Source organism: Barbus barbus, assembly GCF_936440315.1.
Source record: "Barbus barbus genome assembly, chromosome: 36".
NCBI classification, from domain to species: domain Eukaryota; kingdom Metazoa; phylum Chordata; class Actinopteri; order Cypriniformes; family Cyprinidae; genus Barbus; species Barbus barbus.
The window spans coordinates 9,961,251-9,978,152 of NC_136714.1; the positions used below are offsets into that span (position 1 = coordinate 9,961,251).

Consider the following 16,902-nt stretch of genomic DNA (forward strand, 5'->3'; position numbering starts at 1 on the left):
GGATACGGGAACGGTGGAACAGCACTTGATAGAATATTTTCAAAAGTTTAAAAAAATGATGATGCCAGTGTTTCCTGGTGCCCCTTGGGTGCCTAAGTTTATGGGTACTGATTGTGATTTGAAGTATGGAGATTGGAAAGAACAAATGCAAGGGCTTTTAGAAGCCCAAGAAGTACCTGAAGCGAAGAAAGTTAAGATAGTAATGGGTGCCCTGGGTGGTGATGCAAAGCGGGAAATAAGTGTTTTGGCTGATGGAGATAGGGATAAGGCCAATAAGATTTTTGAGCATTTAGACACCTTGTATGCTGGAGAAGGACCTCTTCCTGTCCTTCGGTCACATTTTTTCAGTTGCAGACAGAGGCAAGATGAATCTTTTAAGACATTTGTGTTGCGATTACGAGAGCTTTATTGCAGGTTGCGGCGACGTAGTCCAGAAGGGGCCATCGTGGAAGATCAACTGAAGGAGCAGTTGTTGCTGGGGTTGGCGGAGGGACCTTTTCTGAGAGCCTTGAGAACATATGCACGGCGAAACCCAGAAGGAACATTTGCAGATCTGCATCAAGAGGCTTTACTGCTGGAAGCAGAATACAGTTTACCAAGGTATGAACTGGCTTGTGCTGTTGTTAGTGGGCCTGGTAGGATTGATTCTCGCTCTCAAGGGACTGACTGGAAAGCTGAATTAAAGCGGGAAATTCTGGAGGAAGTTAAAGGACAGATGCGAGAACTGACACAGGAGGTGATGAAGGAGCTGAAGTCGTCTGGCCCAGTGGCACAATTAAATCCTGCTCAACCTAATTATGTACATTTTCAGCCACAAAATGTTTCTTCTGGGCGACGAAGGGGGCAGTCTTCCTCGAATATGTGGGATGCAGAGGGAAGGCCGATCTGCCGGCGCTGTCAACAGTCAGGACATATAGCAAGGTATTGCAAGGAAAGTGTGCTGCCTAATGGAGATTTAAACTAATTTGCCCTGCTGCAGAGGTCCAGGCGGTGGGGCCAGTAAGACCATTAAAAAATTCAAGGACCATTTCTTCTTTTATTGGTGACTGTCCAATGGTGAGTGTCCGGATTCAGGACATTGAGTGTACAGGACTGTTGGACACTGGCTCTCAAGTCACTCTGATGCAACGGAGTATGTTTGAGGAGAAGTTCCCTCAGTATAAGTTGGGTCAAGCCCCTGTTTTGACGTTAAGAGCTGCAAATGGCCTCGAAATCCCTTATATTGGATATGCTGTGTTTGATTTTAATGTTGCTGGAGTCCAAGTTCCAGAGCGGGGTGTTGTCATTGTAAAAGATGAATTTTCTATGAACCCTCTAATCATTGGTATGAACGTGATTTCACAATGTTGGAGTGCTCTCTTTCAGAATGAGGGGCATTCTTCATCGTTGTTTCAGAGTACCAGAGAGCGACAAGCATGGCAGCAAGCTACGGCGGTTTGTCAACATGTTGCGGCACGCATTCATGAAGATGGCTCACTGGGAAATGTGTGGCTGGCTAACAGACGAGGTGTACGTGTCCCACCAAGGAGTGAAGTCATCGTCTGGGGACGTGCTCGAATGGGTCTGCGACAGCGTGATTACTGTGGACTTGTGGAGCCTGTGTCTGAACAACCTGTGGCTGCTGCACGAACAATTGCCATGGTAAGAGGTGGTAAAATGCCTGTGAGGCTCTGTAATATACACCCATACAGTGTTTTCGTAGGAAAGTATCAGAAACTTGGACGGCTGTATGAAGTCAATAGTCCTGATATTTATGGATGCAGAGATCTTGGATTAACGTTGGATACTGAAGGCATTGTGGAGGTGAGTCTTACTGAGGCTAGCCCCATTGCAGAAGATTCATTTTCCCCTGGTATATGTCAATTTTCTCAAAGGTCTGATTTGACCACACAGCAGTGCCAAGACCTTGATGCACTCTTGAGAAAATGGTCTAAGGTCTTTTCTGAGAGTGAGGAGGATGTGGGGTACACCGATGTGGTACAGCATAGAATTCACACTGGAAATGTGCCTCCCATTCGGGAGAGGTTTCGACCATTGCCTCCTATGATGTATCAAGAAATGAAGGCCTTGTTGGCGGACATGTTGAATAAGGGGGTCATCTCGGAGAGTGCTAGTCCATGGGCAGCCCCAGTGGTGATGGTGAAGAAAAAGGATGGGAGTTGGCGATTCTGTGTGGACTATAGGAAATTGAACGCCGTCACCCATAAAGATGCTTTTCCTCTTCCCAGAATTGAGGAGACTCTGACCACTTTGAAGGGGGCTGAGTGGTTCAGCACTCTAGATTTGGCAAGTGGGTACTGGCAGGTGGGTGTAGACCCAGAGGATCGTCCCAAGACTGCCTTCGCCACCCCTTTGGGGCTATACGAGTTTCAGCGTATGCCTTTTGGTCTGTGCAATGGACCTGCCACATTTCAGCGGTTAATGCAGCGTTGCCTAAGTGGCTATTTAATAGACTTTTCCCTGGTGTACCTGGATGATATTATTGTGTACTCATTTGATTTTCCTACCCATCTTAGCCACCTTGAACAGATATTTCAGCGGCTGTCCCATTATGGGTTAAAATTAAGACCTGACAAGTGCCGGCTCTTCCAACAGCAGGTGAAGTTTCTTGGCCATGTGGTGGACAAGGCTGGCGTACACCCTGACCCTGAAAAGACCGCAGCAGTTCAAGGTTGGCCAACCCCTACAACAGTCCGGGAGGTAAGGGCCTTTTTGGGCCTTGCAGGCTATTACCGGCGCTTTATTGCTAATTTTTCCAAAATTGCTCAACCTCTAAATGCTCTTTTGGTTGGCATCCCTGTAGATAAAAGGTCTGGGACACGTCAGATTGAGTGGACTACTATATGCCAGGCTGCATTTGAGACCTTGAAGTCTTGCCTAATAAAAGCCCCTGTATTAGCTTATGCAGATTTTGCTTTACCGTTTGTCTTGTATACAGATGCTAGCCATCAAGGGTTGGGTGCTGTCTTGTCACAAGTGCATGATGGAAGGGAGCATGTGATTGCTTATGCTAGCCGAAGTCTTCACCCTGCAGAGAGAAATGATGCAAATTATAGTTCCTTTAAACTAGAGTTATTAGCATTGAAGTGGGCTGTAACAGAAAAATTTAAAGATTATCTGACTGGATCTAAGTTTACAGTGGTTACAGATAACAACCCTGTGGCCCACTTACAAACAGCTAAGCTCGGGGCTGTGGAACAACGCTGGGTGGCCCAACTAGCCAGTTATGATTTTATAGTGAAATATCGGGCGGGGAGGGAAAATGACAATGCAGACAGCTTGTCCCGATTACCTGTGCCCCTAACAGAGCAGAATCAGGTTGCAGAGGTTCAGCAGATTGATGCCAGGGGAGGTGCCACCGCTCTTGGTGCTTTGGGGATGGATGAGTGGCGAGAGGCACAACGAGGGGATGAGGATCTTCAAGTGGTTATGCGGTATGTAAGGTCTGCCAGTGTACCAACCACCCTTGAGAGAAGAGCATTACCCCTGATTGCACAACAGTTGCTTCGCCATGTGTCACGACTTGTAATCCATGATGGAGTCTTGTACAAAAAGATGATTGATCCACAGACCCATGAGTGTCAATTGCAGATCGTTTGTCCAGCTGCCCAACAAGAGGAGGTGTGGAGGCGATATCATGAAGCATTAGCCCATGCAGGTGTGGAACGTACGCTGACCAGAGTGCGGTTCCACTTCTACTGGTCCAAGATGGAGGAGATGATGCGAGGGTTCCATTCTGGGTGCGTCGCCTGCAGCCTGCAGAAGGGTAGGGATAGTCATAAAGCGCCCCTTAATCCCATCTCAGTGTCTTGTCCATTAGAAGTGGTGGCTTTAGACTTTTTGTCTTTAGGACGGCCTAATGATAGCTACCAAAACATATTAGTTATGGTAGATATGTTTACACGCTACGCCTGGGCAGTTCCAACAAAAGATCAGACTGCTCAGACCACAGTGAGGGCCCTTTGGACTCATGTGGTGCAGACCTTTGGTTGCCCCTTGCGTTTCCATTCGGATAGAGGACCAAATTTTTAGTCCGAATTGGTTCAGGAGTTTTGCCTGTTATATGGAGCAGTTAAAAGTCGAACTACTTCCTACCACCCTGCAGGAAATGGTAGGGTAGAACGAGTTAACCAGACTTTGTTAAATATGCTCCGTACATTGGAACAAGAGAAGCAGGATAGGTGGCCTGACTTTCTCCCTGAGCTGATGCAAGCCTACAACAACACTGTACACAGTGCCACAGGTTTTTCTCCATCGTATCTGATGTTTGGGCGTACAGTGAGGATCCCTGTAGATTTGGGGCTGGGTGTAGTGGTTGATCAGCCGAAGTGGGACCATAGAGGGTGGGTCCAAGATCACTACAAAAAGTTAAAGTGGGCCTATGCTGCTGCTAAGAGTAAGATGGATCATGTTGCAGAGAAAATGAAACAGACTTATGATCGTGGGGCTAAGGATGTACCCTTGTTAGATGGTCAGCGAGTCTGGGTTAGGGACCGAAACAGGCAAGGTCGTGGAAAGCTGTGTGGCTGGTGGGGTCCAGTGCCCCATGTTGTAATAGGAACATTGGGAGAGACTGGGTTGGTGTATCGGGTAAGACCTGAAAAAGGAGGGAAGGAAAGGGTTCTGCACCGTAATGCGCTTAAATTGTGTGCTGCCTCTGAAGTGGAAGTTTTAGCACCCCCTAGTACTTCGAATACCGCGCCGAGAGTTACGGCTCGGGACCCTGTACCATATAGTGTTTGGGTTGCTCCGGCTTCTGAACCTGTGAATACGGGAAATGAGACTGTTAGACGATCTACACGTATAAATGTTGGACAGCGACCCATGAGATATAGAGAGTAAATTGAAGAACTTTTGGCAGGGACTGCTTATATTTTACTGTGGGGGGGTGTTGTGGAGTGAAGGGTTGCACAGTGTATTTTATGTAGATGTGTATGCATGATCACTTAATTGCGGTGTTTTCTTGTGTGAGTTGCTGTGTTTTTTTGCAGGCAGTATTCCTATAGCCACACCTATTTTTAATAATTCAATGAACTAATCAGTGATGGATTTTGGGGTGGAGCGGCGAATATGTTCCCCTATAAAAACGTAACTGTGATTGAGACCGGGTGTGGCAGTATCGTACATCCGTTACTGAAGTCAACCCAGCGAGAGAAGGAGAAACCACGTTGTGCTTTGCATCCGAGAGTGAGTGTTCACTTGCATTGAGACGGCTTAGGGCTGTTCGAGATTGCAGCATATTGGAGACGAGCGATCATAAAGTCGACGATCGCGGAGCACGGTTGGAGTAGTAGCGCCTGAGACGGGTGGATGATCGTACGCGAGAGACTACCGCGAGTGCTGGGGAGACGAGTGAATGACTGACGCGGTTCTTCTGCCGTGAATACATTGGACTGGATAGCAGGCTTGCTGTCCAGTCATATTGTGAGTACCTTCTGACTTCTACTTGCGGTGTACCTATGTAAATCCAGACTATTGCCTCGTAACGGACGAGGACGAGCCCTTTGCATAATTTTACTTGAGTGACTTTTGGATCGGCCGATATTTTAAGGAAGTTATATTGTCATTTAATAACCTCATAAATTGTATAGGTATGAAGTGATGTGAGTTGGGCGTCGTATGCTGGCAGTTTTTTCCTCTTATGTTCCAGCATCGGGCTGATACTGGCCTCTATGAGGGTCTGAGCATAAATGGACGTCAGCTGTAATACAGAGGTCTAGTAAAGACTGAGTTGAACTTTGACGGTCCCCTGGGCTGGAGGTCTGGACTTGGGTTGGAGATCTGGATTTGGACTTACTGCCCTCTTTTGATTTGTTTTAACTCCTCTGTCTTGCAGACAATTTTATTGTAATAAAATAGTTTTCTACCGCCAATTTTGGGTGTTGTTTTCCACTGTTCCTTTCTCCGTTAAAGAACCTGTTTTTGCTATTGAGTTCCTGGGGTCTCAGTTTTTAACTCTAGGTGGCGTAGTCGGCTACAAAGTTTAAATATATACATATATTAGCGTTATTTGGCCACTGACACTTACAGTAGTACTGATTAGTGTCAGACTTTCAAAATCCTTCATCACTTGAATTAAGATGAAAAAAAATTAAATCGCACCAAAGGACAGCCCTGTTAATAGTTATGATACTGTTTTTGAAATAAAATGTTTGCATAGTTATGACAGAAAACACTGGCATCTAACAATGCCTTGGAAAAAACAGTTAATCTTGCATAGAAGAAGGCTGTGAAAATTAATCTGCATTGTTTATTAGGGCTTTTTGTTTATTTTCGGCCGAATAATTTCAGCTGCTAAACAATCGGTGCATCAACTAAGCCTAAGAATGTCATCGCATCGCTATATCATGGATATCGCGATATGGCACTTTTTTATCATGTAAAAATTTATACCGGAATTATCGTGGTCGGTATGATATGGCACACCCCTAATGGTTGGTCCGTTGTAAAAAGTGTATTCAGCCTTTCATGGTCTTGGCTATTAACCTTCAAGTCTGATATATGCACAAAAGTAGCAATAATTATATTTCAGATTAATTTTAGTGGATCAATACAAAATCATTCGATAAAGAATTGTGAATCATTGGCATATCTGCATTAGCTAACACTGACATTGTAAATCCAAACAAATCAGATGAATAAAATTCATGTCTCGCCTGCATAATTTCACTTTGAACATTTATTTTTTATTTAAAAACGCATCATGTTATGGAACAGAAATGCATTGTGAATGTCATTTCATTTTGTCTAATGAAGCGGTCGAATCACTCACTGTCTCCTGAGGGATTCAGGTCATCTAGACTGCAGCTCTCACTTAACTCTTCATTACAACTGATGCTCGTATGCACAGAACGCAACACACTCAGCTATCCGCTGCATCTATGTGGAGGCGGTGAGGGGCAGAATACTTTACTTAGCCTTTAGACATCCATCATTTATCTCTCCTTCTTTCATCTGCGTCTTTCATCATCTTTCAGCAATTAGTCCAGATTAGTCACAGTGGCCTTATGGCAGCCAGACGCAGCCGCCGAGCCCAGTGTTGAACCCCCACCTCCCCACTTCCTCCCACATCAGGACTGCAACACCTGTCTCCTAGCAACCTGCATCCAGATCTCAGGCAAGGGATGCTGCCTCTGACACAAGAATGACAAGACAAACATTCTCTGGATCAGCCATCCAAGAGTTTGACGATGTAATGATGCCCCAGGTGAGCAGTGGACAAAGCACTAGAATGCTTGATTTTAATGAGAGCGCACTTGGGATTCTGGGACTGGAATTCTATTTTTCTATTAATAATGCAAATGTGTTTTGAAGCTAGTTCATATTACTGCCACAGACAAAAATGAAAGTAACAACTCTTTGCTAGTTGGTCAACATATGAAGGTTCAAAATAAATAAAAGGAAAAATATTTTTTAAAATCTATCTTCAAACACGTGCCAGATTCTTAGAAATGTATTCATATAAGTTTCATATGGTTTGGAAAATATTTTATGAAAAAATATAGGTAACACTTTAGTATAAGGACCAATTCTCACCATTAACTAGTTGCTTATTAGCATGCCTATTATTAACATAGTGGCTGTTTATTAGTACTTATAAAGCACATATTCTGCATGACTATATTCTACATCCCTAATCCTAACCAATACCTAAATTTAACAACTACTTTACTAACTATTAATAAGCAGAAAATTTGTGGTTTATTGAGGCAAAAAGTCGTAGTTAATGGTTAGTTATTAGTGCATTCCTTAAAATAAAGTGTGACCAAAAATGAAATCTAAAAACCCTAAAAGTGTGGTTTAACCACCAATTAAAACATAAAATAAATAAATACAAATTTAATTTCAAAATATTTTTCAAGGTAAAAGTATAAATAAAGCATTTTTTAACACTCATGTGTCTAAATTATAAGATTTATAAATGTACATTTAAATAGTTTATTAATGATTTACTTACACTTTATAAATGATCTTATTAAGCACGGACAACTCCTAAATAACTGGTTTGTAAATAACAATAATTTAGAAATTATAAATTGATCATTAATAAAGTATGCAAATAAAATTATTAAACATTATAGATATGCTCAAGAGCAAAACATTTATAGCTGTATTTATAAACTGCTTACTAATGCCTATTAATGTTGGAACAATGCTTTATAAAGGATGAATTGACTATCTACTAATGTTTACCTAATGATTCATAGTGTGCAGTTATTATAAAGTGTTACCTATCCGAGGAAAACTATACAAAGCACACTACTATGTGGCATATGGTACGGACCAGAAGAACTGCAGCTTTCAGTCCGAGTGTGTATTCAAATACAAAGTGTGGTGGAAACTTATCAAGAACCTGTGCGATTCAGGCAATGAACAGCGTTGCTCAGTGGGTGGTTACAGCTCAGTGGACCAGCCACACATATGCATTAAGAGTCCCAATGTACCGGCAAAAAATCCCTGAGGTTTTGGAATAGTTTACAGACTTTACAGGCCACTGCGCACAAGACACACATAAATACATAAATACACTCCCATTTAAAAACACACTCACATCAGAAGTACCTTGAGCAAATATTCAGAGTGTGTATATGTGTGTATATTTCTACATTTTTGAAGGTATTGAGGAAAAAACTGACTCGGAAATGTGCACAAAAACTAAAAATAAGGCAGAAGCCAAGTACGCCTGCAAAATAAACAAAGAAAAACAAATGAGATATTGAAATTGTAAATGTGTTGATTATTCAAGCAAAAAAGACAGAGCGTTGTTTTCTTCACGGCTTTGTAAAGGTGCAACTCTCTTGCAGACTGGCGCAGACTCAAGGTGCTTGGTGACATTTACCGTCGACTGTGTTTCTGGAAGGGATCCGACTTTTATCGGACTCTACACGCAGTCTCTTTTGCCTTTCCTCACTATTCAAGTGCAACACTCAGCCACGAAAATACACTAAAACGTGTTTTTATTTGGTCTTTTTTTAACAAATTCACTTGAGGACGTATCAGAAAAACTTTACAACGTTTTGCTTCTCAGTTACTAAGAACTTAACTTAAATATTTAAAAAAAAAGAGAGGAACTTTAGATTTGACACTGCAACCCTCCCTGCAGAGAGGTGCCTTGATAAGACCAAACCCTCCTTCCCAAATACATCCGAATCACAGCTCATATCAAACGGCAGATGAATCACATGTTGCCGTCTGAAGTAAACGTCCACACGCTGAGGCTCCTTCGGCCCTCTGCGTGGGTATTTGCTTTGCTGCAATTGTACCCCAACAATAACACACATCAATGGTTTATCAAAGACGCTTTGAAGTGCTTCGTTCTTCGTGATAAATGTCATTCTTCTGAGTGAGTCATCTCAGGGTCATTCTTTGAGCTTTGAAAGGCCATGGTGTGCTAGAGGACACAGAGCACTGCCAGGCAAACCCTCTGCTAACTACGCTAACTCGTGCTCATGACATTTAACGAGTGTCTAATTAAATTAATTGATTTATCATGCCGTGGTTGCTGACTTATTGTTTAGACAGCAATAAATGATCCATCAAGGATCCATGAATTCAGTTCAGGACCTAATTATGCATGATTGAATAGTAAAATGTGAATTAAATATTACAGTTTGCATCATGATAAATTGCTTAAAAAGTTACTTTCATGCTTAGAAAGTTTTTTGGGGGGCTCAAGCTTGAATCCTCAAGGACATCACAGTGTAAAGATTATGGATACACATTTATGGTTGTGGTTCATATCAAGACATAGCTACATTTTTCTGCCACTGATCACAACTGAATCAATCACTCAGTAAAACAAATTCAATGCCAGATTGCAATTCATTTTAATATCTACTATTGAAATAAAAACACCTCCTGAACAACTGGGGATGCGTCCTCTGTAGTAGATCCTAGTTGCATATTATTTGGGGACAAAATCATCGCAATGATTTGTAGGACATACCTATGACATAAGACAGCAGGATGGCCAGCAGCACAGCGGCTGCGATCGCAGACACAGCAGCGCATTTCCAGCTGCAGTACTTGGAGGGCTTCTTCAGCTTGAAGGAGCTCCTGGAGAATGTGTTTCTGGGTAAGAGCCGGGGTGGTGGGGAGTAGACGGTACCACTGGTCAATGGATAACCTGGTGAAGAGCTGCTGAACAGAGGAGTGCTCCCAGACGGCGTCTTGAAAAGAAAGTGCCTACAAGAAGAAAGAAAAAAGAAAGATAACAGCACATTTCAGCACCTTTTTAACCAACAGAAGAAAAATATTTTTCTTATCTTACTTCTAGACTAAATGTTCTGAAAGTTGTCAATATGCCCACGGCTTTACTGGACTTTGATAAATCTGATAAAAATCTTCTTTAATGAGCTGAACGACTAAAAAAAGCCTGTTTAAGCTTATTTAATGGCTAACTCAGGGGAGTAGGTTATTTGTTTCATTCACATTTTCCAGAAGCTCTTGTTATTCATTTTGTTCTCATGCTGTAGTTTTTCAAACAACCAGTTCAATTTGTACAATAATGGCTTTAAATGAGGTTCATTTAACACAACTCTGGTCATTTAAAAAGTGTAAGGCATTAGACTACTACTTTGTGTACCAGCAGTGAAGACTGAATGCATCATAAAGACAACTCCAATCGAATGGTCAGCAGAGAGAATTGATTTTTGTTGTTAAATTCCTTTGCTCAGTAGGATACCGAATAACAGTTCTAAGCACCTTGGACTGCATCGAACCTTTATCATTCAACCATCATACATAACACAAGAGGTCGGTGATGATAATGTGCTCAGCAAAGCACCAGTTTGGCCAGGAGTCAAAGGTGGGCTAAAAGGGGGAACGTGTGTGTGCGTTTGCAGATGGGGGCAGATGGGAAGGGGATAAAAGCAGACGACAGTTGACCAGGAAGCTTTGATGAGCACTACGTTTGGCTCAGGCTGAGGTCCTATGCTAAACCAGCCTCAGATCTTTGTCCATGTGTCTTGTTCGGGACAGGCGGTCCACTCTGACTCCAACAGGTCTCTCTGTCGCCCCCCTGCTAGGCATCCAACTGCTCCCTGCTGCCCACAGCCAGAACAACCCATGTGCACTGGCCAGAAACTCAACTACAAATCTACAGCTAGAAATAAACTGGAATAACATCTAACACCATCTACTCACCTTCATGTTATTCAACATACTGTTCAAAGTTTGGGGTGTGTATGTTTTTTCAATGATTTTGAAGTCTCCAAGAGTGCATTATTTAATGAAACATACAGAATTTTATTAATTTAGATATTTTAATATGTTTTAAAGTGTAATTTATTTGTATGATGCAAAGCTGATTTTTTTTTATCAGCCAGTCTTCAGTGATACATGATTACGAGTGACATGATCATTGAATTCAATAATGAAATGCCTTTAACTGAAAATTGAGTGTTTAATCTTGTCATTTTACATTATTGACACTATTTTCCTATTTTTATATTGGAAAGTTGCTTTGACACTTAGACACAAATGTCTTTCCTGTCTCTTTTGATCAGTTGAATGTGTCCTTGCTGAATAAAAGTATATAGCTGAATAAAAGTATTGGAGTGGCAAGTATTAATTGTCCAATACTAAAAAAATACAAAAAAAACCACGGAACCCAAAGGTTTAAGGATTTTTTTTCTATATAATGAAGGAATAAATGAATTGGCTGTCAAGCATAGCCCACTATAATCATACTATGAAAGTGGTCAATATGACTTATGCATTTTATTCACAAATCAATATATTAATGGCACTGGTTCTTGCATGTCACATGACCTGACAGTTGTGATGTGGAAGTGTAAATGAAATTTGACCTATTTTGATTGAATAGCAATTTTAATAACTGTTTCTCACATAAATCTATTGTATGGATTCAGAAGATTGTAGATTGTTATCTTTCAAAAAGTGCATTTTTTTATTTAATTTTCTGAGCTTGTCAGGCCCTGGTCACTGTATTCTTTATATGAAAAAAGCAGCTTTTGAACTGCTGTTCTGAACTTCTCCTTTTCAGTTCCAGAAAAGAAAGAAAGTGATATGAGTTAGGAAAGACATGAGGATGAGAAAAAAAGGATATAATTTTAATTTTAGTTTGAATTGTTCTCTTTTCTGTGTTTGATTCCTGCTGTTCGTTTCAGCGCAGGAAAGAAGTAACAGGTTGTGAAAGGGCACTGTCAGGTTCCTGCGCAGCTGTGAGTCGAATTCACAGCAGAATAAGTGGGTGAGTTTGAACTGTGTTTTTCATATGAGCTGGATAAGAGCAGTGAAGTGGGTAGAGAGAAAATATGTCATTCCCTAATCCGCTGCCTTTACTTTGTGCGTATGGCCTTGCACTAAACATTGCAATCTTGCTGTGCAGTCACGGTCATCTGTGGACAAGCTCTGGCTTTACCATTCGTCTGAAAGCAGGCAGACAATCTTTTTTTTTTTCATTCTAGGTTAATAACACACAGCACGGAATATGAAACATTGTCTTTCCATAGCAGGGACTTGCTATGTGTCATCATAATAGTATACAAGAAGAAAATCTAAAAATAAATAATGCAGTTCAATATCTATATTTAAAGAGCAGATAATATCCGGGAAATGCTTTGAAGTCCAAACATATTTCATCATATGGCTTGACAGACGTGTTAGATCAATCAACTTAAGAGAAGCGTTAAAGCCAGACATCGGGGCCATGTGAATAATCGACCCTCTAGGCCAAATTGCATTACACTGAAGAGGAGAGATGTGTGAAAGGGAGACGGGGATGGATAAATGGAGAAAGACCGAAAAGGAAGAAGAACTAAGCGGCCCATAAAAGCGTTAGAGCAGCAATATATTCATACTGTGACCCACAGTCATTAACCCCTGAGCTACATCTACAAGGTAATGGAAACAACACTTAGGTTCGGTTTACACATATACACACAGTGATTAATGAGCACACATACAGAGACAGACAGGTCAGACCCTGTGGCTATCAGGCATGTGACTCAAAGCTGCATCATATCTGACGGACACTAATTGCAAAATGGCATGCAGAAGGAAAATTAATTGATTGTCGCTGTGCTTTTCACAAGAAGGTTTGGAGGTTATATAGAATTAAAGAGGCAGATCTTTCTATCATCTATCCATTTATCATCTATCTATCTTCGTGTTGCAATTGTTACAAGTTGGTTATTATATATACTAAAGTATGTAGTCAAGTTTCAGTTGCAATGGATTTTTCATTTATTAATATATTCTTTTTAATATAAATAAATTGAGAACCATTAAAGTTCATTCAGCTTGAGCCAACAAAGTATAAACAAGATGTGAGCTTCATTGATTAAAAGAGAGTGTCTTTGCTCACTTCCTGTTTATAACACATTTGAACAAAAGTTAGTTTTCATGCTAAGTACACACTGTTTCTAAAGTTTCTAAAGTGACAAAAGTTTCTAAAGTGATGTTTGATATTGTGATAACCATAGCAATGGATAGGGCAAAACCAATCTGATGAGTCAGAATAGATCTGTGCATTAAGTCTTGCAGCGTAAGTGCAATAGACCGTCCACTTGTTCTGTTACCTGCAATGTGTTTCTTTGTTATTTTATTACTTTCATTTGATCGTTTTAATACAATGCTTTTCCAGCATTAGGCTGAACAGTTCTTGTTGCTTAAAAGGGTCCATTTCGTGCCGATCCAAGCAATTTGGCACAGATTTGATTTCATTTTCCACTGTGGGGGTGATAGCAGAGCGTGTGTCAGTCATTGCCTTTGTAACGCAGGTGTTTACATACAGTATGATATGTAAATAGAAATTACGTTATGGAGGATGATCAGATATTTTTTAAGATATTATAAACCAATAAAACTGAGAACAGTTCCTAACCATGCCGTGTCGAGCCAGGTTAAGTGCAAACATAACTGGAATCGTTCCTTGTTGTTCTTAGAATGGTTCGGTTGATGGTGGAAAAGCGGCTAATGTTTACATAATTGAACAATATTTGAAGGCTACATGCTACTGTTTTAACGTCTTTACTTATAATTATTAATAGCATTACAATAGCTTTTACTATGGTACCGAGAACTGTGGGATTTTACTGGTATTTGTACAAACTACTGAAATGCAGGTACCATGACAACACTAAAAACAACTTTAAAAATGAGGAGTTTTGAAAGAAAAAAAGAAAAAACAACACAATAATTTTAGATATACTGTACACATAAAAAAGTCTGCTTAACGTTAACAAATATACATTATCAAATTAACAAATCTGCTTAACTGCTCAACTTCTACCATAAAAATCACAATAATCTAAAAAATCTGCTGAAGCTGGTTGCCTTAATTGTAAATTGGCTCAACTTTTTTTTTTTTTTTTTTTTACAGTGCAGAGGTATTAAAGGATTTGTATATTATACTGTATAATTGCCTGATTAGGTACATTATAGTCAGGCCTATACAGCGGCATCTCTACCCGCTGATCCTAGGGCTCAACAGTGAGGTAATATTTCAGTTTCAGTTATATTTAAAGTAGGTTTTTTTCTTGCCTCACCACAAATTTCAAAGCACTATATTCAAAGCAATATATATATTTTTTTCTTATGTTTTTATTTTTCAGAAAATATATATATTTTTAATATACATATAATATACATATTAACAGAAAAATAAAATACACAATCAAAAAACAAATATTATTCACTACAGTTCAAATGTTTGAGGTCAGATTATTTTTAAGGAAATTAATACCTTTATTCAGCAGGGATGCATTAATGTTATTAAAAGATCCTATTCCAACTAAATGCTGTATAAAAAGAAATCAATCAGTACAGAATCCTGAAAAAAAAATGGTTTGCACAAAAAATATAAAGCAGCGTATCTATTTTTATCTGTGATAATAAGAAATGGTTCACAAATGATGTTTCTTTAAGAATTGATTTGTGGCATAATGGCTGCTAAAAATGATTATATTGATATGAAAAATATTCACAGGAATATAATTCATTTCAAAATATTAAAAAATAGAAGACAGTTATTTTAAATGTTAATAATATATTAAAATATTGCTGTTTTTATTGTATTTTGATTAAATAATCACAGTCTTGGTGAGCATAACCATAATGAAAAATAAATATACTAAAATGTATTTGAAACATTTATTTTGTATTAAGTGTACTACAGATACATTTACATATGTATGGGGAAGTTGTGGCCTAATGGTTAGAGAGTCGGACTTGTAATCCAAAGGTTGTGGGTTCGAGTCTCGGGCCGGCAGGGATTGTAGGTGGGGGGAGTGAATGTCCAGCGCTCTCTCCACCCTCAATACCACGACTGAGGTGCCCTTGAGCAAGGCACCGAACCCCCAACTGCTCCCCGGGCGCCGCAGCATGGCTGCCCACTGCTCCGGGTGTGTGTTCACGGTGTGTGTGTGTGTTCACTGCTGTGTGTGTGCACGTTGGATGGGTTAAATGCAGAGCACGAATTCCGAGTATGGGTCACCATACTTGGCCGTATGTCACTTCACTTCACTTCACTTCACTTCATATGTACTTTTAGTTTACTAAACTGGTATACATACCCCCAGTTTCACAGACAAGGCTTAAGCCTAGTCCTAGACTAAAATGTAAGTCTGAGCTGTTTCTGTTACAAATCTGGTCTGTGGACTTCCGTTTACTCACCACCAGATGTCACTCCTCCATCACATTGACTTTTGCACCACATTACTGTTGCACTTCACCCACGAACTACAATTCCCATCATCCATTGCACTGAAGACACACAGCTGTCACCAATCTCACATTGCTCTGATCACACAGCTGATTGCACTGATTACACACACTTTATAAGCTTTGGACTTCCTCTCTGTCTTTGCCGAGTATTGTTCTGCGTATAACACTCTCCTAGTGTTAGCTGCCTTAACGAGCCATTCTGTGTTCTCTAAGTTTAGTTTATTTTGTTTATAGTCTCGTTTCCTGTTTCCAGCCCTTGTATCGTGGATTTACCCTTGCCTCACAGTTTCGGACTCTGTTTACCTCGTTTGGATTATTGCTCAGGTTATTGGACTACTCTTCTCAAGCCCTCTGGATATTGTTTGCCGATCGAGGACCCACGCATAACCCTAGGATTACTCTTGTGTCTTGCCCGTGCCATACCCGTTTGCTGGTGTTTTGACCCTGCCTGTTATTTTTCTATGTTTATTAATAAAAGCTTGCAAATGGATCCTCACGTCTCATGTCTCGTTCACCTAGTTACAGTTTCAACTGAAAGAAGCTCGCAATGACTGATGTTAAAATATATCAGTGCCTTTGTTTTGTCTCAAGATGCACACCAGTAATGTTTTTTCCTAAGCATGTTTATAAAAATTACTTATGTCCTAATTGAACAATGACCTAATCCTGGCTTAGTCTAAGCCCTGTCTGTGAAACTGGGCCTTAATGTCTGCTAAATTGGAACAACTCATTTTCAGAGGTGGAAAGAGTACGGAAATATTTTACTCAAGTAAAAGTACCATTACCTTAATGAAAATTTTACTTAAGTACAAGTAAAAGTACCAGTCTAAAAATCTACTCAAGTAAAAGTAAAAAGTAGCTCATTTCAAATTTACTCAGAGGAAAAATTACTTAGTTACTTTTTAACAGTGGGAGGGACGAAACAATGGGATAGACCAAGCGTGTCAAACTCAGTTCCTGGACGGCCACAGCCCTACAACAGTATAGATATAACCTAGGGATGGGCGATATATCGCATTTGGTTGCATGCGCATCTCGTCAGTAAAGCCGGTTCCTTGATTAGCGCTAAATCTCCATCACCTGTTTTCAAATGGAGCGGCATTTAATACACGGAGCCGTAGTTCACTGACAAGCTACGCAATATCACTTTCATTATTGCAGATATATCGCCTTCGACAATGAACGCAAATTGCGTAGCTTGTCAGTGAACTA

At 40.4% G+C, this 16,902-nt stretch overlaps 1 protein-coding gene across 2 annotated transcripts in view; it reads right to left on the reverse strand.

Moving 5' to 3' along the window:
• The window catches only part of LOC306856302 (teneurin-2-like), a gene marked incomplete at its 5' end in the record, with an annotated part of 227,828 nt that overhangs the window by 60,331 nt on the left and 150,595 nt on the right, over nucleotides 1-16,902 (reverse strand). For both annotated transcript variants that reach the window (XM_079395482.1, XM_079395481.1), the window contains one exon: nucleotides 9,947-10,185. In XM_079395482.1, the coding sequence (XP_079251608.1) occupies nucleotides 9,947-10,185 (239 nt within the window). The remainder of the gene's footprint in view (nucleotides 1-9,946; nucleotides 10,186-16,902) is intronic.